Consider the following 21,962-nt stretch of genomic DNA (forward strand, 5'->3'; position numbering starts at 1 on the left):
CTGTATCAGCCATACATTATTTGCAAAATATGTCTGTGCCGGCTTCAGTTTAACTCAGTCCTTTGACTTGACTCCTTTACAGATGGGGGATTGCCGGGGGCCCCTCTGTGCCCATGCTCATATCCTCAACACTTGCAGCGGAGCAGAAGACGGGTACAGCAGGCATGTCAAACAGTGACAGTGCCAGTGGGACCACTTGGGTTTTGTTTCAGGGATGACGGTAGAATAACATAGAAAGGGATTGCCTTAACAATGCAGTCTGAGCATTTACTGTATTGTAAGGATGTTGTCTACACCTCTGCCTCGGTTTGGTGTCGTTCACTTGATTTCAGTATAGATTAATTTATTAATTTTCCTCTTTTTGTCATTGCGATATTTAAAAATCAATGCTTGCCCCATGCTTCAATCAGTCCATCATATCACTTTTTTGTCTCAGGTAAGAGGTCTTCTAACATAGTCTTCTAACATTTACAGGCACGTTTAAAGTCCTTAAATATGCAAACATGCATGGACTGTATGAAAATTATTAGAAAGGGTCAGAGAAGGGTATTTTTCTTTGACCTTGTCAGTGGAAGAAACTGCACATTTATCCTACTTTTCCAGCTACGTACAGTGTGTTATCTCTACCAATTATTTCCAAAATGAAACGTACATCAGCAGCATAGTGCTCCATGACTTCTGTCTGTTGGCCAATGTGGTCAGGCACATGATGACTCATGATCAGCTTTAATGTGAGAGTCAAGAAACTGAGATGCTTCCAGAGTAAATCTGGCTTCAAAGTATTTAAATTGGCATGATTTCCACTCAGAGATCAGGCTTACATTCATGAACCGCCCGAGGTGATTTCTGGCAGATGAGGCATTGAGCCTGGTTTAAAATAATGACAGATTATGCATAGGATTTAAAATGTTAAAAATCCTTAAATTCCATTTCAAAACAAAAGCAATTACGGTAAAGGTTGAAAGTTCAAAACACAAATATCTCTTCAAACTTAATATATAGTGATATAGCTTAGAGTTACAAAAATGTTTACGGCTATATATATGAATAAAGGGATAACTGCAGTTTTTAGGACACATGGGAAAACATCTGTAAAGACATCTGGGAGAATTGCATACCTTATGTCTGATGGTCAAAAATGCAGGGCTGAAAGACATACACCATACCCCATGTTTTTTATTTATTTAAAGTGAAGTTTTGCTTCCTGTCTGCAGCCTACAAACAAATGATCCAAGACATTGTTGCCAGACAGAAATGATATGATGTACTGTTTGAAGCAGCTATTGAGACCTCCTAGTCTGACCTAGGGCGATGTATTTCTCCAGGTAAAGATGCCATCCTGAGCTTTGTGAATGTCAGAACTCTCACTCTATATTTTCATTGTACAACTGCAAAATGTCAACAACATTCATACAAACTCAGTCCTATATACTGCATCAGAGCTTTGGCAAACTGGAGTACATTTCTTAACTCCTCAAGTCAGACCTCTTGGCAGGTTCATCAATATGACGCATACTGTGCAGACAAACGCTGTTCCACCCCACAAAACTTTGTTTCACATTTTGATCAAGATGCAAAGGTTTCCAAACGTAACAAATGTGTCACACAAAATTACAGGGATATGTGTAAACAATCATTTTCTATTCATCCAAGCATCTTGTGTTTGAATACTTGGCTCATTGTGATAGAAGCTCTAGAACAAGGATGTGATGTATCTAAAATTGAAGCTGCTTAAGGAAAATGTCACGATATTGGTAAAACATGTGAAGTATGAAGTAAAAAAAAGTAATGGATGATAATTTGCCCTCAAACTCTTCTAGGTGACAGTAGAATACAGCACACAGCCAAATGAATTATGGGCTTGAATCCCTCTGGAATTCTCAAAAGCTGTCATTATATCACTATCATATCAAATTACCATTTGCTAAGTTTGTTAATTATCACCCTGTCGGCTGATCATATCCACATCACATCTCAAGTGTGAGATCTTGTGCAATTGGATTGACTTACACAAAGAGTTTTAAAAATAATTTACCCCTGCACTTGTGTTAAGAGGTGATGCACATCAACTTTGATTTTTGAGAACATCAATGTTTGAGAACATTAATTTAATGCCAGGATAATGTGGTTGCTGTAAAAACTTTTTTATATATATTCAAGAAATGGAAAAGCCTTTATTGAATTTAGAATATACCTTAAAACACTGAGGATCCTCGCAAGGCAAATTGCTTCAGCATGTTTAACATTTCAAAAGATCCGATGAGAGATACGCCACAAATTGGCACATCAGATATGTCACAAACACCGTTTAAAGAAAGGCCCACCTACAGACAGGATGCATACGAACATTATTTGATCAGATCTACTGCACATGTTAGAGGGTCATTGACAAAGAGATATTAAGTACATGCACTAAAAAGGTTTGAGGGCTGCTTGTGTCATTGCTGGTGGGAAAGGTGTTAGAATAAATAACAAACTAGTACAATGCAGCATACCTCCAGTCATTTACAACTATCACAGCCCTTTTGGTTGGTTTTGTAACTGCTGCTGAGCTTTGTCTGAATTTGCCAGGTTTTTTTTTGGCTTACATGCAGCTGCAATTTGGGCACAAATAATTTGTTCTCTCTGCACTTACATTGCTGCATGCTGGTTTCAAAGTGCTGATGAGCAAATATCTCTGAAAATGCTGCACTGTTTGTATACATGATTGAGTATAGCATAATTTCATTTCGGTTCTTACTCTATTGTGTCTACATTCACTTTGTAAATGTTTCGTGGAAGTGCATCTATAACTCTGCAGTGTCACAAAAAGAAAAGCCAAAAAGTTTGTCCTACACCTCTTGAGCCGCTTGAACGCACCCTGGTCCTCTACAGGAAGTGGACTCACGCTGGCGCGTTTGTTGAAAACAAACCCGGGCAGACGTCGTGTTGACATGTCACCGCTAGACGACCACTCACTGAAGTGACAAGCCTCGGTCGTTGATGAAGCCTTTTCAACTGTTTTTTTCAAAGGGAGACGACATACATTGAACATGGAGTTAGCTCCCCTTATAAAGAAAATAGGTGGGCTAACTCTTTAGCTCAGCAAACGTAGCGTAGGACGCTGACTTTAACTACCTGAACTGTTTGAACAAAACGCTGTCACTTGCCTATTATTAGCCGATGCTAACGTCAGCTAACTATAGAAACTATCTTTATCTAGGTTGAACACGTTACATTAACTTTAGTAAAGCACAGGTGTAATCATTGTCAACACTAGCGTTATCTTAGTAACGTTAATTAACCCAAGTCTGTCAAGCTTTTTCTGAACTTCAAACCAAAGTTAGCTAACAGCTAGCTATCTGTTGATTAGCTGAAACACAGCGTCGCTAACTCTGCTTTAATGTTTCTGCTCAACCTTAGGTCATTCTCTGGTGGAGATAAGAGTTCGAGCATTAAAGAACATAATTTGTAAGCTGGAGCACTCCCTGATTTCCGTCTCCGACATCGTCCAAGAGAAGATGCTTTTTGTGCATCTCCTTGAATGGTTCAATTTCCCCGAGGTGCCAAAGCAGCAGGAGGTCCTTGAGTTGCTCTCAACGTTGTCAAAGGTAGACACACTTCTAGCTACATTATAGATAACCTTCATCACCAGGTTATGTCATTTTGGCTCTGGCTTCAGCCTTTCTTTAACAAGGCTAACCAGACTTTTACCAGTTAATGGGAGTTAGATCAATATGTGATGTTATAAAGTCAGGCTTCAGTTTTTTTTTCTCAAAGATTAGCCCAGTGACATTTTAATAGCAACACCCATGCAAAGTGATTTTACGGTGCTGTATTACATTGAACTATCGGTTCCTTTCATTCCATTTCCGTTTGTCATTTTGTCTTCCCAGCATCCTAGTGCAGCCCAGATGCTAAGAGACGTTGGGGCGGTGGACTTCCTCACTCAACTGTCTCCTAATGTGGAACCCAGACTGCGAGCTGTCATCGATGGAACCCTGGACCAGCTGTTCCAGCTACCTGAGCTACTCCCTAGTCGTACAATGGTCTACTCGCATGGACAGCGTTCTACGACTCCAACAGGTGTTGCAAGTTGAAGCCGAAATGGTTGTTTGTTTATGATTCTGTCTTCTAGAACCCTCGAAATGTTCGTCATCTTATGAAGTAGAGAGGCAGAAGAGCGTGGTGTGGGTTGTCAGTTTTGCTTTACACAGATCTTATAATGCTTTTATCAAATAATTGCAGTTTGTAAAAGGACATTTTAACACATCTGTTGTCTCTGCGGCAGCACCTGCAGTTGTTCCACCTGAAGACCATTTTCCTAAAATGGGTTATTTCCACAAGACCATGCCAAGCCACACAGATGTACCAGCTCATAAGATAGCAGGTACCGGTACTTTGAATACTCATTTGTCTCTCCTTAGTGTGCTGGGTCTCATCTTCAATTTTGCTTGCAGTTTTATCTAAAGACAGCCCTGTATGTGTATTCTATGAATGACTTGTTTTACACGTTTCATCCCTCTACAGTGCATGAGTCTGTGAGATGTCTCAAGTTTTCTGTGTTTCCGTGGCTGACTTTGACAAACACAGACCGACACATACTTGCATCCAATGAGAGGTGAGAGGCAATACATGAATCTAACATAATATATATGCATGGTTAAAATGCAATTAATGCGATGTAATGTTAAATTAACAAAATTATTTCATTTGGGAAACAAATCATTGAAGAACAAGACTAAAACATTCTGTGCCAACTTTTGGTACTTAACAGTTTGAATTCCAAATAAGACGCATGTGATGTTAAAACACTGATTATTAAATGTATCTGATTTAATTATTTTGAAACAGTTCTCTAAGGAGCAGCAACCCCAACCTGGTGCGGACCACGTGTGAACTTCTGTGTGATGTCATTATGCAAGACTTTCCTGCTGAGATCTTCCTGCAAAGACCAAGTATCGTACAGGTATCATTACACAACCATGTTCTTGCACTGACAATAGTATTGTTAATGTGCATATGATTATGCTTAGCTATATGCTACTTTTTAAAGAAATGTGCAGAAAAATCATCACTAAAATGATACAAGTTTTTTATTTTTCATTGTACGACAGGGTTGCACAACGACATTTAGATTGTCTTCTCAATTTGTTACATAGGAAAGAAAACAAAAAAAACGATATTATATGTGGAGGATGAATGAAGGAGTCTCACAGCCAGAGGAAAGAAGCTGTTTTGAAGTCTGTTGGTTCGGCAGCTTTTGTTTTATCTCTTTCCAGACGGCAGTAGGGTGAACAGGTTGTGGCTGGGGTGGGTTTTGTCTTTTAATATCCCCATAGCTCTTCGCAGGCACCTCCGTGTCACCAATATCACTGATGCTCAGTAGATGTGTGCCACGGATGTTTTGGCCGGTTTTAATTACCCGCTGTAGAGCCCTCCTGTCCTGAGCCGGGCGTGCACATCCCATGCCAGTTTGTAATGTTTGTAGTCAGGATGCTTTCTGTAGCTCCTCTGTAAAAGTTTGGAGTTTTATCTTTTCAAGTTTCTTTCAGAAATCCAGCCGTTTATGAGCTTTCTTCACCAGGATGGAGATGTGTGAGGACCATATCAGATTGTTTGTGATGCTGATTCCTAGGAACTTGCTCCACCTCAGCTCCATTAATGTAGACAGGGGTGTGCCTCTTCGCCTCCTTTAAAAAAAAAAAAAATCAACAATCGGCTCCTTGGTTTTACTGACGTTAAGCAGTAGGTTGTTGCATACAGAAAGTTGTTGTATACAGAAGGTGTGCTGTAGTGGTTGCAGGTCCCATTATTTGCCGTCACAGGTTTGATCCCACACGATAACAACAGGTCATGTTAGAATCTAAGCATCTTCAGGTGCAACGAGTTTCTTCTGAATGTTTCGGTGTCAGTGCATCGTTCGGCATACTGAGATCAAGTCATTAAAATCAAATGCAAGTAGAATTTGTATTAATTTCAGCACCTTGTGAATTAAAACATTAGAGTGGCTGTCATTTTTACTTTACAGGGTGTTTGGTTTTTGACAGTCCCACTGCTTATGCTTCAAGATAAATGCCTGTATTTGACTTAAAAATGGTGGCTTGTTGCTTCCCCTAACATCTCTCAGTGCTTGATGCAACATGGCTGTCCCGAGAGACAAAATTAAAGATGTGACTGAAGAACTCCACCGGGGCTTTTCTGATGGTTCTCGGCCAACTGCTCATAATGTTCAGCATTCTTGTTTATTCACATCAGTTAGATGATATATATTGCTCCGAGTGGCTAACATGACCGTCCCACAATGGCATTTATGGGATGGTCACTCAAGCCACTGTCAAAATAATAACCTGTCAAATTGTGCCCTTGACCAAAACACCAATTTATAATTCTGTGTCCCTGTCTTGTAGGAGGTTGTGGGGGCCCTCTGGGGCCTTACTTTGCTTGAGCAGGCACTAGATTGCTGCGAGGGTATAGTTTGGTCACGATGTCCTTCTTGCGGGGTTCGAAAGACCTTCGTGGAACGTTTTGCTTCTTTCCTCTTAAGGCCGCCTTGAATGTTGAATATTATAGATTCTGTAAAATTGGTCCAAATTGTCTGCAGGTGACCTCGTCCTGGTCTTGTTGGCTTATGGAGGAATCTGAAATGTCCTTTGTTGCAAATAAAAAGATCAATGTGCTTCGGTCAAGTTAACACCGACTGATGCAAATCTACAGCGACACCCATCTTATTTTACATTCAAGAGATATTCTCTCTCCCTATTTCTGTACTTTTTACGGTATCCACCAGTATCATGTCGGCAACATAGTTCATCTCTTCACCGAGCTCTTCTTTTAATTGGCATAGACGGAGTGTTGGGAGGAGACGTGGCCCCGATGAGCCACAACTGCGAACATTACTGTTTCGTAATAAAGCGATGCATTACGTTCGATCGGTCTCCAGGCAGTATTAGCATACTGTCACCCTGCAGTCTCATCATCAAAAATCATTATGGGGAAGTACTTCTCCAATTGTGGCTTTATTTTGCCATCTCTGGATTGAGAGACATGACACTATTAGCTGAAGAGGGCATGGAATCTGAACTTCCAACAAATTCAATTCTACTTGCCCTTTTTATTTAGCGAATTTTATTACAACTTTTCTATCACTGTTTAGGTCCCGTCTGTGTACGTTGTTTCACCTCGGGCTCTGTTGTTTCTGTTTTTATACAGAGCCGAAAAAGAAACACATTTGCCCAATTACGATAATGTCCTAATTGGATGTTACTGGTTGGTAATTAGGTCCTCAGAAAACCTTTCCGTAAGCCAGATTTACAGCTGTAATACTGCTCTGATTTCCCCTTCTGTTTTCAGAACCTCCTGTCCCTGTTGCGGCTGGGTTCGGGTAACGGTGAGGCAGGCTACCTCCACTTGCAGGCGCTGTCCTGCCTTCGGCAGCTTTGTGTGGGGCTGCGGAGGAGACTACGCTTTCATCAAGATCCAAGCTTTTACTCCACAAAGCAAGGTAGCGTGCCATATGACTTGCAGCTGCTGATTTGTAGATTTTCGGATGCTTGTGCTGTCAGTTTACATGTCTCCCTTTATTATAAAGTTAGTTTGGTTGCAATTTTTCAATCATATCCTTTACATGATTCCCAAATCATACCACATCGTGATACATGTTTCAAGTGTAAACTTTAAACATTCTGCATTATTGTTGTTGTTTTCTCTTCAAAACATCAATTTATTTAAAATAAATGAACAGCTTTTTGATCAAACTGATTCATTTCTCACAATGAGTCGTTTGTGTCACTAATTTTCGTATTTCCTTTTTTGTTTTGTTTTTGTTGTCTGTGTAGATCCTGTGTCCCAGAACTCGTCCTTTTCCTACTCCCAGGAAGTGCGCGGGACCCAGCGTTCCCAGGCCTCGTCTCCGGTGGCAGACTGCTCTCCTCGGCCCTCTGTGGTGGGACGCACAGGCCAGAGAGCCAGGGGGGATGGCCAAGACGGAGACGCAGCTTCCACCAGGTGTGTAACTGTGCATTTTAATAACACGCCGAAGGAGACTATGGAAGAAGTTGAACCGCATCACTTTCGGTGCGTCGGCTCTCGCTCCGTGTTGTTTCTTTGCATGTCTTCAGCAATCATCTCGGCAGTGAGAGCAGAGATTCACTCAGTTGCACTTCAGAGGCACAAATGGTATTACGTTAGTCTATCTCTCTTGCTTGAAGAAATTGCTTTTTGATACGATTCAGCATCGTTGTCAACTCCGTTCACCAGACCTTACACTTAAAAAGGGGAGTCTTATACTTTTTAGAAACTTGTGCAGGATTTTTTTTGTGGCTTTGATAATGACAACATTGCTGGCGACACCAGCAACCCGCACACTGAGATGAAACGACGTGAGCGAGACGGTGGAGGATGTTATTATTCTTTTTAGATATAAATAAGACCAGGAGCCCTCTAGCGGCCGGTCTGCAGTGGTTTTAAAAATCAGATTCTGATTCCTATGATGGCAGTTTTTATGATCCATCCCTATACAGCTCATACGTCACTCCTTGTATTTTACAGATCATGAATGTACAGTTGTCCTCTCTTGTCTGTGATCCATCCAGTGGCAGCTCGCACAGAGGCGGAGCATCGGTCCAGGCCCCCCGGCAGACGCCCCAGTCACCCGTAGACGTGGCCCACTTGGAGCTTCCGGACCTGGGTGCCGAAGATGTCCTGGAGTTGCAGTTGCAGCAGCTCACTTTGGCTCAGTTCACTGTTGCCACCATGACACATGCCATCCCACTGCTTAAAACAGGTAGGAGTCATTGTGGTCTGTTATGTAAACAGGGAAAGATTTTGTAAACGGTGTAAATCAGCTACCACTGTCTTTTTGTTTGTTTTAGTAACGATCAGATATTCCCCATATCCCCTCACCCGTTTCACCATATTGACTGCATTCTGTCAGTTCTGGATCTTGTCAAAAAAAAAAAATCTCCCTTGCTCCTCCTCAGTTTCTCTCCTCCTCTGTTCTTCCTCAGAGGGTTCGCATGCGCTCCATCGTGTTCTGGAGCTGCTGTGCGACGCCGTCCTCCTGCTCGGGGACAGTGTTCGTGAGCTGGTCTGGGACGATCGCAGCCTGGTGGGGATGGAGCTGGCAAGTCAAAACACAACTCATGACAGCCTCTTATCTCGATGAATGGATACACTTCACTGAAGGGGGGGGGGGGGGGGGCGGCACTGGGTTGGCCACCAGACAGTTTGCAACACACAAACAGGCATATGGTACTCAACTGTCAAGGAGAGCTGCAGGCATGTGATTGAGCTGAATGAATTATATAAGGTTACAAAGGCTTTCTGCTGTTTACAAAGCTTCTCACACATATGTGTGTGCACACCTCTCTGTACTCCTGGGTTTTAAGTACAGAATCGTTGGTTTGGTAAATGTCTCCATTTACTTTGTGTATAAACTCCACACACGATGGATTGTGTTAAACTAGTGTTTTTTATTTTTCAACCATGCGGAGTCATTTGTCATCCTCCCTGACTGTTTAAAGAGTATGTTCCTATGCAGGGGGACTGATGCACTTGTCAGGCCCAGGTCCCTCTGGCCCTCTGCTGTTTAATACATGCCCAGAGACTTGCAGCCTGAGAACTGTTTTGTCATCTTTATGTGGAGAGCAGCTTTAGTGTGCCAGACCTCGAGGTTTTTTCCCTGCGGGAATGGGCCCAACTGTTCATGCCAGCCACAGCAATTACCAAGACATTTACTGCCCCCTGCTGGTTTAATTCCTCTATTGTTCAATTTCTCCTCACGAGAACAAAGTGGCTGGGAATAGATTGTTCCAATTTATTCATACGGAGATAGGGTGGATCTGTATCTAGTCCCAAAATAACCCTGAAATCTGATTACGTTCAATTCCTAACGCCTGGAACGAGCAATTTTTCTCTTGGCCCCCTGCCAGTAGCTTTGCGTCGGCGCGTGCCCGTGTATGTGAACATGCACACGATGTGAATGCATGTACCTGTGTTGCCGTGTTTGTGTGGCACGCATGCCTTTGTCTACATTTCTGTCTGTGTTTTGTATTTAGAAGGAGAAGCTGCAAGCCTGCATGGAACTATTGGGGGACATCCTCGGCTACCATCAGAGCTATTCACCAGATATTCCCCACAGCTCTCAGGTTCATCACAGAATAGCCTACACAGGCATTGCTGTATTCACCATTAAACTCCTTCAGACCATCCTCCCTCTTGAGAAGGTATGTGTGTGCAGGCGTGATCAAATTACAATACTTTCTTTCCTGGTTTTCTGTGATTACTTAAACTCAAAAAGTAGTAGAACATTAAGATTTCTCAACCCCACACAGGCGAGTGACAATCTCCCAGAAAACACAGCAACAGCTATTTTATACCTGTGCTTGGACACTTCATTGGGAAGTTTATTACCCAGCATGCGAGACACAGCGGTGGCCTACTTGGAGCAGGTGAACTCAGACAGCCATGACCTCTACAGGAGGGTGAACCGCGCTGCCCTTTGGATGGAATCCACTTGCAACTTTCTCAAGGAAGCGCAAGCCGAGGTAAGAGCTGCATGTCGCTAATTACAGGTAGAAAACAGCAAAAGTAGCTCTGCAGTCTACAAAGAAAGGGTAGTCGTCTATTATAGATATACAACAATTCAAAAAAAAGTCTTAAAAAAACCTATAAAGGCTTTTTTTTCCTTCATTGATTGGTTTATTTCTGCAGGGAGAGAAGAACTGGTTGGAGTTACTGAAGCTGGCAGACCAAGCTATAGACGGCCTCCCGTTTCACCAGCACTTACCCATCGTCAAGGAATGTGTTCTCATCTGCTCTCACCTGTAAGTTAAAGATCTTGCGATGTAAAGTCATTTGTTCTGCGTCATTTATATATTTTTATGCTAGTTTGACTTATTTTTGGCGGTCCGTCACTAGGTGGAGGTTTGATCAGCCCAGTCCGTTCCTCCAATCAGAGAGCCAGAAACTTCTCCTCAAGCTGCTGTCCCATCCGTCACTGCCTGTCAAGACGGAAACATACGAACACGCTTTAAACCTGGTCGAGGTCAGAGCAAGCCATCTAATATCGGTGTTTAAATGAGAGCGTGCAGGTTCACGGCCAAGCAATTAAGTCTGCAGAGCCATCATGTGGGTCTGTTTGTTGGGGCCACCCGTATGTAAACAAAGTAGGATGAAGACTGATGAATCGCACGTCTTTGACAGCGTGCTATAAACAAAAACGCACTTGACATTTGAAATCAGACTTGCTTTTCATTTTGCTAACTGCCGTCTAGGACACATTGCTACGTTTTAAAGTGAATTGGAACTCGTATGGGAGCACAAGTGAGACGACGGTGATAATTTATGATGTGCTCTGGTGTGATTACAAACACCCCTAGGACTGCCTTGGCATCCAGAATGTGTCACGACAGGAATCGGCAGCCTGCGGTGGAGTCGGCTTCCTTCTGCACCACAGGGTGCTCTATGAAATATGTGCTTTTGGACTCCAGGATCCTGCAGAGAAGGTAGACAAAATGTTGACTTCTTGTATTTTTATTACTGCTGGGCAACGATTTAAATATTTAATCGCGATTAATCGCATGGATTTTTTGCGATTAATCGCATTGTTTTGGCAAAGTTCAATAATGAATTCAAAAGTGGTGTATTGCGCACTTTTATTTTAAAAGTACTGCTATATGAACAAAAGGGCAATAACATTTGGTTCACGAGATGCAGGTAGCATGTTTTATACTTAATCTGAATATAATTCATACTTTGTTGGTATCTTATTCTGAAAACCGGATGTTCGTCTGAAGAAACCGGATGTTGTCTCACGTTAATCTTTCCGCTAACTTTCAAAGTCCTTCGCTCGCTCCCGATCTGTGCCATTTAAATGCGTTTACCGTGTATTTTAGCATATAGGTGTACTAAAATTACTGACTATAGGATGTTTGCTGGCTTTTATCCCACTGTTCTTGTCATCCTCTTGTTGTTATGTATTGTCTCTTGTCTTTAAATTAAAAAAGAAAAAGAAAATTATAATAAATTTTAAAAATGCGTTAACGCGCGATAAAATAATTGTCGGCGTTAATTAATGAATGCGTTAACTTGCTCAGCACTAATTTTTATAGAACCAACTTGACTTTTAGACCTAAGGAATACATGTTATCAAACACAAGTACTCATTGAAAGTGAAAGTACAGGGGTTTCTGTGTGTTAAGTTATTGCACAATGCTTTAAGGTCATGCTAAGCTGTCAGGGTTCACTGGTGTCATGTGATTTAGGCATTTAAAAGTCTGTCACTACTTGCTAGTAAATGTTTTGCCAGCATCGCCTTTGTGAATTCAGCAGTTTACCTGTGTGATCTATAGGTGAACGTAGCTGCCAAGGATATCCTGCTATTCCTGCTCAAAGGACGATTGATGATGACAGCATCAACCTGGGAAAGATTCAATGAGGCACTTTACCCGGTCATGCCCATATTACAGGTGTTGTGCTCCCTGTAGAGGCTGTGTTGTATTTGTACTTAAGAGCTCATAAAGCGGCATATGACATTACAGTTATGGCAGAGGGGGGGGGGATGTTGTGTCTGTTGTACACATTCAAAACAAATATGATCAAAAGTTCAATTTTAGCGCTCTTGGACCACAAAGACTGTATATTGAGCTGCCAGCGAGAAGAATGTAGTTATTCTCTCATTTACATATTCTGTGTTGTATTGTTTCCTTTTGGGGTGGAAAAAACCCCCGAGCATTTATTAATTGTTCCGTTTCAGGCGACAGAAAGCCTGGAAAAGTCTTCATGAATATGCATGAGATTTTGACTAGGCTGTCGAGTGTGATTTAATTCAAGGAGGCCATTCAGAGACGGGGCCCACCATGTCAACAAGAGACGAAATGAAACCACCCATAATCAAAGCGATGCATATTTTATTTACTGTTCAGCTTAGCTGGAATTCCCCGTTGTTCGCTCTATTCTCTGCCAAGGCAGTCTGAGAATTGTGTGTTTCTGTTTCTCTGTGTGTGTGTGTGTGTGTGTGTGTGTGTGTGCGTGGCAGGGTTATGCCGGCACTGAAGAATCGCTGGGAAACTGCGTCCTGCTGATAAGTGACATGCCGGACGGGCCAAGAGACGACGTGTTCCCAAGCGCCGCCAAGCTAAAAGCAGCACTCCGACTTCTTTTCACCAAACAACCCACGTGAGTCTTTCTTTTTGTCAACGCTGTGTGTCTGTGTTTGTTTGGGTGTTATGTGCCTGCCCAGATGAGTGCACGTATCAGAGATGTGTAGTTTGCGTATATATGTCTGCGATGGTATGTTTTATTCTGTGCCTTCGCGTTGCAAAGTTGTTTGACGTTGTGATTCAGACAAAACTCCTGAGAGTCCAGATTTTCTACTTCAAAACACATAATGCGATGGACATATTACCTCTGTCTGGTGCTGTCAGCTGCTGTTCATATCAAGTCATCTAAGTGCTCTGTGAGGTACGTGTAAAACAGCTATCCAGTCCCAGACCATGAATATTGATTGGGATGGTAATTAACCTCACACACTGGCCAGGAGAGAAGCCCTGGTACATTTTGGCAACAGCTAATAGATTTATCTACCCTGTCTGCCATTTATTGACAACCAATCAACCCAAAACTGAAAGGCAGGTGACATTTTCAGCCATGTATTAGTATTCTAATGCAGGCGAAAGGCTTGCTCTGTCACCTGAATAGAGCTGTTTTGTGTGGTTTTCAAGCCAAGTTAAACAGCAGGATTTTCAATGGAATATTTAACTCCAAGTATTGCATAAACTCTGCTCATTGTTAACAGCGTGAGAATAGCAGCAGTGCAACAAATCGTGCCCCACTTAACCGGCGATGATGATGCTAGCACGGCCAGACCAGACCTGGATCAAACGGCGATCTCCTCGCTCCCCAATCTCTTCTGCCTCAGAAACCCTTCAGACATCACGCTGGACACCAGCAGCAAGTCTGTCCTTAAGGTACAAATCCACACACGCATCAAGAACAACACACTCTGAGACACATCTGCATAGGCCGATGCAAAGTGACGCTTAATGTGTTTGATGTTGGCTTAGGTGGAGTCGGTGGAGAAGCTGTTTTGCATCCTGTCCTCAGACACTGTTGACATCTCCCTGAGAAGATCAGCTGCAGAGCAGCTGTCTGTAGTGCTACAAGGTCAGCTGTCTGTAAAATACATCTATTGTATTGATCTATCTAAAAATGTATTCATCATCGATTGTTTTTAATGCGTTCCCATCCCACGCTAGGCTCTGTCAGGCTAATACTTTCTCTGTGCATTGCTCTCTCGTGGTGGAGTCTTATGAGAGTGCTCATGTGGAGGCATATTTTAATAGGAAACACACTGACTGGTTATGCACCACAAGTACTTGCAACTCTGTAAAGGGGATAATATCACTGCAAAGTACAACAGAATGTAGTTGCTAACAATTCACATGCCCTTAATAGTTTGTTTGAGAATGATATTGAATTTGATATTCCATAATGAGGCATAGTGCCTGAATCGTCTACCACATAAAAATAGGTTTCAAAGGCCTAAACGGGGTTCTAGAGACAATTTGATGGACTCGATAAAATGAACAAACAACTTTAAAAGTGTGTGTGATAAGCGAGAGCTCTTTCCTTCCGACTGCAGCAGAGTGTGTGTGTGTGTGTGGCGCCTCCCACCACCATATGTTTCACACAGGCAGAAAAAGCAAACAGTTCATGATTATGCAAATGTTTATTGTCTGTATTTTGAATTGTTCTCTTACTTCCCTGCAGACACATCAATGCACCCGGTGCTGAAGAACCTTGGAATAACAGACAAAGTAGTTTCTTTCATTACGGGGAGTGTAAACGGCAACGAGGTAAAAACACACCACTTTTTTTTTTTTGTGATCAATGTGCCGAATGAATTGCTGGGAATCAACCCCTGTCCCTCATGAATGCAGTTCCATGCACTCCCGTTCGTGTACATGTCCTCGTTTATATCTGCTCACGTGACTACATGAGTTGCCAGCGGATGTGGAGGAAACCCACTGAGGCGTGCGCGATAGAAGGGTGACATGGCCCGTATTAATAGTGTCAGACAGGCTTTGGTCGGCAGTGATTTTTTTTTGCCCTCTAGTAACTACAGTCTGCTGATCATTCAGAAGCCGCTAACAGGGGTAAACATCCAGCATGTCTGGCTACATGGAGGTGAAGGAGCAGGGAACACAAAGAATGATTTGTCTCAACTAACAAGTGTGTATGAGAGGGATGGCTGCAGGTTATATTTGTCCCAACGCCCCGCCACTGCCTTCAACCTGAGCGGTCTCGGGTTTAGCTTCTGTGAAAACACGGTAAAAAGACACCCTGTGCATTTGTATGTGAGAGACGGGAGGAGACGGGAAGATAATGTGTATTTGTTTGTGTTTTCCCTGCAATTAAACACTGGCTGCATATGTTGCTGTTCTCCCCAGAGCTTAGATTGCCTGCTGGAGCCTTGCGTATGTATCCTGAGGAAGCTGGCGTACGCTGATCCATCTCTGAGGCACAATCTGGCACATCGCAACCTCCTGCTCCTCACACTGCTCAGGGGTACGTTCACAAGGCAACTCATTAAGTAACAGCTAGACACGTTGTGTTGTGTAGCTCAGGGGCACATTCTCCAGAAAAAAAGATGACAACTCATCCATTGATGCATAGCTTTTAACCGTGTTGTCACACTGCAGTAATTGGCATATTAGTATGATGCAACTAGTTGCCATGGTGCTCATCTCTGCATAATTTCTGCCTAAATTATCAGTAATTTAATTTAAATAACATAACATTGATTGTGACTACCTGTATTTGTTACAGGTTCAGACAGAAATACTTGTTATTGAGAAGTTTTATGCAAAAAACATGTGCCATGTTTTAATGTTTATACAACTTTAATGCGCTCACTTGTTGCTTTAAAACCTCAGTTATAATGTCTGCAAAGGCCTGATGTGGGGTGTTTGTCCCTCCTAATTAAATTTAAATGTTATCATATACATTTAATCATGAGATCGAGAGTGATGGTTGTTATATAAATCGTCTTCGTTATAGCATCATTGATATTAAAGGAGAACAAAGGCAGTGGAAATGAGATCGCTGTCCTGATGAGTTTACTGCTATTTGACGAGATTGCCAGCATGAAAATATGGTGAGTTTGTTTCCTCTTTTTGAACTTTCCAATTTCCTAAAATACATGTGCATCCATTCAATATTTAGTTGTGCGACCTGCTTCTTGTGTCCCATCAGGTCGGACCTATCCAACACAGATGTGACCCTCACCCCATTCTCCCTGCCACTGTCAGTAATACGCAGGTAAACCTCATCTGTGACGTTATGAAGATCAACATTTAACATTCAAACTGCATAAGCGATACGAACAACCCTTCTCTCAGGTACAACATCCCGTTCCAGGCAGCGACTCATCACGCCGTCAGCCCGTACTGCTGTGTCCTGCCCTCGTCCTCTGACCTCCTGACCCTGGCTCCCGCCCGCCTAGCCCTGCAGGTGGCCTGGAACACTGCATGGCATTCTGGGATAGACAACCTCCTCGAAGAGCTACATGGCATGTCTACCAATGTTACTGAGTAAGTAACTCGGTTACTCTCTTGTGTGTGTGTGTGTGTGTGTGTGTGTGTGTGTGTGTGTGTGTGTGTGTGTGTGTGTGTGTGTGTGTGTGTGTGTGTGTGTGTGTGTGTGTGTGTGTGTGTGTGTGTGTGTGTGTGTGTGTGTGTGTGTGTGTGTGTGTGTGTGTGTACACAAAAAAAAAAAATCCTACCACACATCACTCTTATACAATGTTCTCTGTCGTGGAGAATTGTAGTGAAGAATTAGTTTGAAAAGGCTTGGTATCTTGTGTTTCATCGGTCTTCATTTACGTCCTAATGTCACGTTTTTCATCTTGTTTTGACAGTTTTCTTGAGACTTGCTTGTTAATCGTAGCTGGTATGACGCCCGCCTCTGCTTGGTTCGGTTACAAGTAATTCTTGAATAACATCTCTCTTTGGATGGACTCATAAATGTCTCATCCCCCCCAGATTGGTGATCAAATATGTTTGTTAATGAAGCCATTAGTATGCTTCTGATGCAGCGCACTTGTCTGCACTTGACAGTCACGTAGTCTGCTTTTTGAATATATGTTTTTTTCTTTCTTTTTTTTTACCATTTACATTTAGTCCCCACAGATTTCATCCTGACTTAAAGCTGTCAGAAGCACAGGTCCTGTCGCTGCAGGCGGTGCATCTTCCCTCTGCGCTGCAGGGCTGCATCAAGGCCATCGTGACGGCAGCGGGACACGGCTCGGTGACCTCCGCCCTCTCCAGGCTGAGCCTCTATTTACTGATTGACCAACTGGCCCTCCCTCACACCCCCACCCACGGCTGCAGAGACACCCTTCACTCCCTCAGCTGGCAGGCAGCAGTGACGAGGTACACAGGATGCAAATTCAGTTCGCAAATTATTGTATTTTAGGTTGACATGCTAATAACCAGCAAATATGTCTTGTTAAAGTTTATGAATTGAGAAAACGATGGGAGGATTTTATGACATTCCCCAGCAGTACGCCATTATTATTGCTGCTGCTGTCGAACAAAACAATACTTGCTCTGAAGCAATTGATTTCCGTGGTTCAGTGAGCTCAGATGGCTTTGTCTTTTTCTCTCATTTTGAAAGATTTACATGAATTTATAGTGTTACACAGCCTGATTTAAGTATTAAAGCTTCTCTGAGCAAGTATGACGGACTCATGATATCTTTGACAAAACGTTTGTAGACAAATATATTTATAGATATTTTTATAATTTTTTTGAATCTATTTTCTTTCTCTAACTACTCGCATACTGAAACTAAAATTTTACAAAATGAAAATAATAAAAATGTGATGCATTTGTGATAATGACGAAAACAAGAGGAGCCTCCACCAAAATGCATTCAAGTCAATTATTTCAGTTGATTCCATCATTCTATCTCCATCCCTCTACCAAAATGTAGGTGTTTCTTAGTTACTGTTGCAGCATGTCTTAATACAATTAATATTTCCACTGTACAATGATGTTTTACTTATTTAGTAGAAAAAAACAAAGAAGAATATTCCGTGTGCTAATGTCTAAGTCATTACTGAGATTTTTCTTTTCATTAAACATGCTCTCTTCTTCTTCTTCTTCTCTCGGTCTCTGGCACTTCCTCCCTGCAGGTTTCTCCAGGTGCTTCCAGCCAGTGTTGAGGATGAGAGGTTGCTGGTGGGCATTGTTGCTTTTTTGAATGCCTACTTCAAACACGTGCACACAGAGTCTGCATCTCACCCAGAAGACCAGGACCTACGCTGGATACTGGAGCTGCTTCTCAACCAGGTGCACATATTTCACACCGTCTGCAAGCAGGAAAGTAACACTTTACTAAAAAAAAACTTTAAGGGATAGTTGAGAATTCTGTTTAACACAAGTTAGTATACGTTTCAGTGTGGTTGGGGTATCGATGATGTACTATTTTCCACTATTTAGGGCTGTGTATTGGCAAGCACCTCATGTGTCACGATGCCTACGATATATTGCAATATATTACAATACTTTTTTTTTTATGAAAATGTAAAAATAGAGCTGAAAATACAACTTGCTGTATACAACCTGGATAGTCTTAATACGTACATCACATATTGATAACTCGGCGGACAAATTGCTTCAAAAGGTATTTACACAAAGTCCTGGGCAGTACACCGCTACATCCATCATGTGTCGGCAGGAAGGATTCGGGATCACGTAGCGCCGCTCTACAGCATAGTAGTCGCGGACATATCCGCCCTACTATTAAGTGTACTACTGTACTGTAGCTTGGTGTGTGTGTGTGTGTGTGTGTGTGTGTATACGCTTGTAAAACATGTGGGTGTGCATCTCTGTAATCTGGTTAGACTCTCTCCTCTCCAACACAGAGGGTTATATACCTGTAATCAAAGCTCGAATAAATCACACGCCGAACATATTACTCTCTCATAAGGACAGAAAAATAGTGTTGCAGCGTTACCACCTCAGACCTGCGGAAGAGATTATTTCCTGAGCTCTTAAAACAAAGCTGGATTCATACGTTTGCCCGAGGAGAAGAATCACCACACTGTTTGAGCGGGGAGAGCTGCTTTTAGGATTTAATCAGTCTCACCTTGGTTTTCTCATTAACGTGTGTGTAAACAATAAGCCCTCCCCTGGCAGCTAAAGCAGACTCGGATTGAATGCCTGGTAGGGGTGAGCAGCTCTGCTCTGACTTTTCTGTAATTACTTCGCCGTTTTAGGAACATCTGTCGCTCTCTACACTTATTATTAACTCCATGTGCACTGCTCAATGAGAAATGCTGCGCGTTTGCTTCTTCTAGATCAGAGTTTTGCAGGGAAAGGGTGGGTGGTATCAAGGAGGAGGCACTTTAGAGATGTGTAAGAAGTGAGTTGCTAAAACAAACATTTTAGGGAACAGAAGAAGAAGAGGCATTATCTCATCAAGATAGGATAAATCTGTATGTATATATACATAATATACTGTAAACATTCAATAACAAACAAAAATTGTTGGTTTTCTTTCTTCTGTCAATCATCCAGGAGACGGCATCCATTCTTAATTTGCTGCTTGGCGTGGAAACCCAGGCTTCAACTCAGAGCCCCGGGGCGCCGGAGGAGCTGAAGAACCATGTGAGCCAGAGACTGCAGAAAGAACTCACCGGCTTCTTCAACAGCTTACTCCTCCGACTTTCGCAAACCACTGACAGGTAGGGGGATTTCACGCAAAAACGTGTGACACTCCGCTCGCAAGACACAAGACAGGTGACAGGACGCGGTTGTTATTCCTGTCATTATCAGAAACGGTCTTTATTTTTAGGTCTTTGTGTTGTTTTGCAATTTGAATATCACTATAAAGTCATAAAGTTTCACAAGTTCTTCTTCCACTGATGGAAAACCGACGAGCTTCGTCACTTAGAACATGAAAATGAAAAAAGCAGAGGCTCATGAAAAAGAATTGGAATGCTAATTGTTAATGTTATCTTGTCTTTCTGCTTCTTGTCGACCCTCCTGCCTCTCTGGTTTGCGTGTGCCTTGCTCTCTTTCTCACTCTTTCCCTCTTTCCCCGTCTGTCCAGGCTCTGTCTGGCATTAGCGGGCCCTTTCAAGAGCCAGCTGGCACTCCGTTTGCTTCAGAGCCTGCGGGTCTCTGACGCCCCGCGTTTCTATGGCCTTCCCAGCCTGGAGAGAACACTGCAGGGCATGGCCAGTCTGACGGCCCAGCCTGGCTGGAGCTCCCACTGCTCTGACCTGGATCCCGTCTTCCTCTGCTCCAAGTATCTCAGTGGGCTGTTAGAGGTCCGTGTGTGTATGAGTGTGTGCCTGTATGTTCATAGTATGTGTGCATATGTTCGTGTGTTGCATGGGCATATGCGAGCCTCCTACCCTCTTATCAGAGAGGAGACTGCCGGCAGAAATGAATAAAAGGAAAAAGCCCGGTGCTTTCTGAGCAATTAATGATAGTTTAGCAAAAATGTGGTTACGGGAAATGCATTGCAATCGGTAAAGATCTCATTGATTCGATATGCCGCGCTGTGAAAGATGCTGGTGAGATCAATCAACCGTGCCTATTCCATCTGTTTGATTGTTCACGGTCCATAAAACGACAGCGCAACACGGTGTAGACCAGCTTGCGCAGCAGTCCTCAGCACAGAGGTGTCTAAACTTTTATTTTTAATTTGGAATGAAGACCCCGGTGGAATAACGCTATACCTATGCGTCTTTATTTGGTTTGTTCTCATGGGCAGCTCTCATGAATTAAGATTGCTTGAAGATTGAAGGTTATTTTCCTCTTTTTTTTGTTTTAGTCCTGATCTCTTGTGGCTGCTTTCATCTCAGTGATAACAATTGGATACGTAACACTTTCACCCCCGTCTTCTCAAGCCTCTGACCCACCTCTCAATCCGATACTGCTGGCACTGTAGGGCCCTGAAGCTCACTAGGCCTTGGGCTCCTCTCTCTTAATTTGCTCTTCGGTGCAGTCCCACATCCTGATGGCACATCAAAGCAAAAATAATTGGTCTCAGTTGTATTTATTTTTCCTTTGGATGCAGTGAGTTGCATGACAAGCATACAGTAACTTGGAAACCGGTACGGCTTTTGCCAGAAACGTGTGAGCAACATGTCAAAACACCACTTCGTGTCCCAAATCCAAATAACGTGCGGTTCTGTCAGCTATGTCTTTGCAAAATGAAAATGAATGGGAAACAAAAAAAAAGCAGGTGATTGCCCTGCATTGCTCTTTAATTCCATATTCCCAACATGATCTGTTCCCTTCACACAGGTGATCTCATCATTTTATGTAGAGTGGGGTGGCAACTCCATGTCTTTCATGGGGAAAGGTGTGACCAAGAATGCCGTCATCTGCTTGCTGCACCTGTCCCATGAGATGATGGTCGAGAGCGAGGACAAGGCAAGTGTCAGCAATGTGTTTGCACTGCTGTGAGGCTGCTGGTCTGAAATAAATCAGTGTGAGATGCATGTACTGAAAGTCTGCGCCGACACCAGTCCACACAGTATTGAAAGCATGTTGGAATGTAACCGCAACAGCGTTTATTGCTCTGCTTTGTCTGCATCAGGACTTCATATCCCAGTGGTCTTTGGGGAATGAGGCCGCTGCTGAGGAGGCCAGTGCGTCTCAACTCGGTTTGGCCTGGCTCATCCCACTATGGGTCGACCGCGATCAAGAGGTACGGACGAGCTCTAGCTTCCTTTTAAAGTCATAATAATATAAACTATATTCATATGACACTCCAGTCTTCAATGTGTAGCTGTTCACTCTTCAGCTGAGCTTCATAAACTCTTTCTGTCATAAAAAGAAGCTTCCAGATGCTTGACTTTTGGGACAGAATGAAACCCATAAGAGTTGCGCAAGAACTCGCAGATAAAAAGAAGCAAATGACAGCTAGTCGTACCAAAGCCTCTTGTCTGTCTCCCAAAA

The 21,962-nt window shown here is 42.8% G+C and overlaps 1 protein-coding gene across 1 annotated transcript in view; it reads left to right on the forward strand.

Moving 5' to 3' along the window:
- Positions 1-3,029: 3,029 nt before the first annotated feature.
- The window catches only part of rttn (rotatin), a 29,222-nt gene continuing 10,289 nt past the window's right edge, over positions 3,030-21,962 (forward strand). The window contains exons 1-30 of the mRNA XM_079291966.1: positions 3,030-3,063; positions 3,403-3,590; positions 3,876-4,065; positions 4,271-4,369; positions 4,510-4,600; positions 4,834-4,948; positions 7,333-7,483; positions 7,818-7,986; positions 8,574-8,764; positions 8,988-9,103; positions 10,038-10,205; positions 10,314-10,526; positions 10,693-10,805; positions 10,900-11,026; positions 11,361-11,486; positions 12,333-12,449; positions 13,019-13,158; positions 13,778-13,949; positions 14,046-14,145; positions 14,752-14,837; positions 15,432-15,549; positions 16,042-16,138; positions 16,237-16,302; positions 16,383-16,574; positions 17,163-17,414; positions 18,179-18,335; positions 19,566-19,732; positions 20,101-20,320; positions 21,306-21,434; positions 21,601-21,711. Coding sequence (XP_079148092.1) covers positions 3,033-3,063; positions 3,403-3,590; positions 3,876-4,065; positions 4,271-4,369; positions 4,510-4,600; positions 4,834-4,948; positions 7,333-7,483; positions 7,818-7,986; positions 8,574-8,764; positions 8,988-9,103; positions 10,038-10,205; positions 10,314-10,526; positions 10,693-10,805; positions 10,900-11,026; positions 11,361-11,486; positions 12,333-12,449; positions 13,019-13,158; positions 13,778-13,949; positions 14,046-14,145; positions 14,752-14,837; positions 15,432-15,549; positions 16,042-16,138; positions 16,237-16,302; positions 16,383-16,574; positions 17,163-17,414; positions 18,179-18,335; positions 19,566-19,732; positions 20,101-20,320; positions 21,306-21,434; positions 21,601-21,711 — 4,212 coding nt within the window. The 5' untranslated portion in view covers positions 3,030-3,032. The remainder of the gene's footprint in view (positions 3,064-3,402; positions 3,591-3,875; positions 4,066-4,270; positions 4,370-4,509; positions 4,601-4,833; positions 4,949-7,332; positions 7,484-7,817; positions 7,987-8,573; positions 8,765-8,987; positions 9,104-10,037; positions 10,206-10,313; positions 10,527-10,692; positions 10,806-10,899; positions 11,027-11,360; positions 11,487-12,332; positions 12,450-13,018; positions 13,159-13,777; positions 13,950-14,045; positions 14,146-14,751; positions 14,838-15,431; positions 15,550-16,041; positions 16,139-16,236; positions 16,303-16,382; positions 16,575-17,162; positions 17,415-18,178; positions 18,336-19,565; positions 19,733-20,100; positions 20,321-21,305; positions 21,435-21,600; positions 21,712-21,962) is intronic.

This window comes from Melanostigma gelatinosum, assembly GCF_949748355.1.
Source record: "Melanostigma gelatinosum genome assembly, chromosome: 20".
NCBI lineage: Eukaryota > Metazoa > Chordata > Actinopteri > Perciformes > Zoarcidae > Melanostigma > Melanostigma gelatinosum.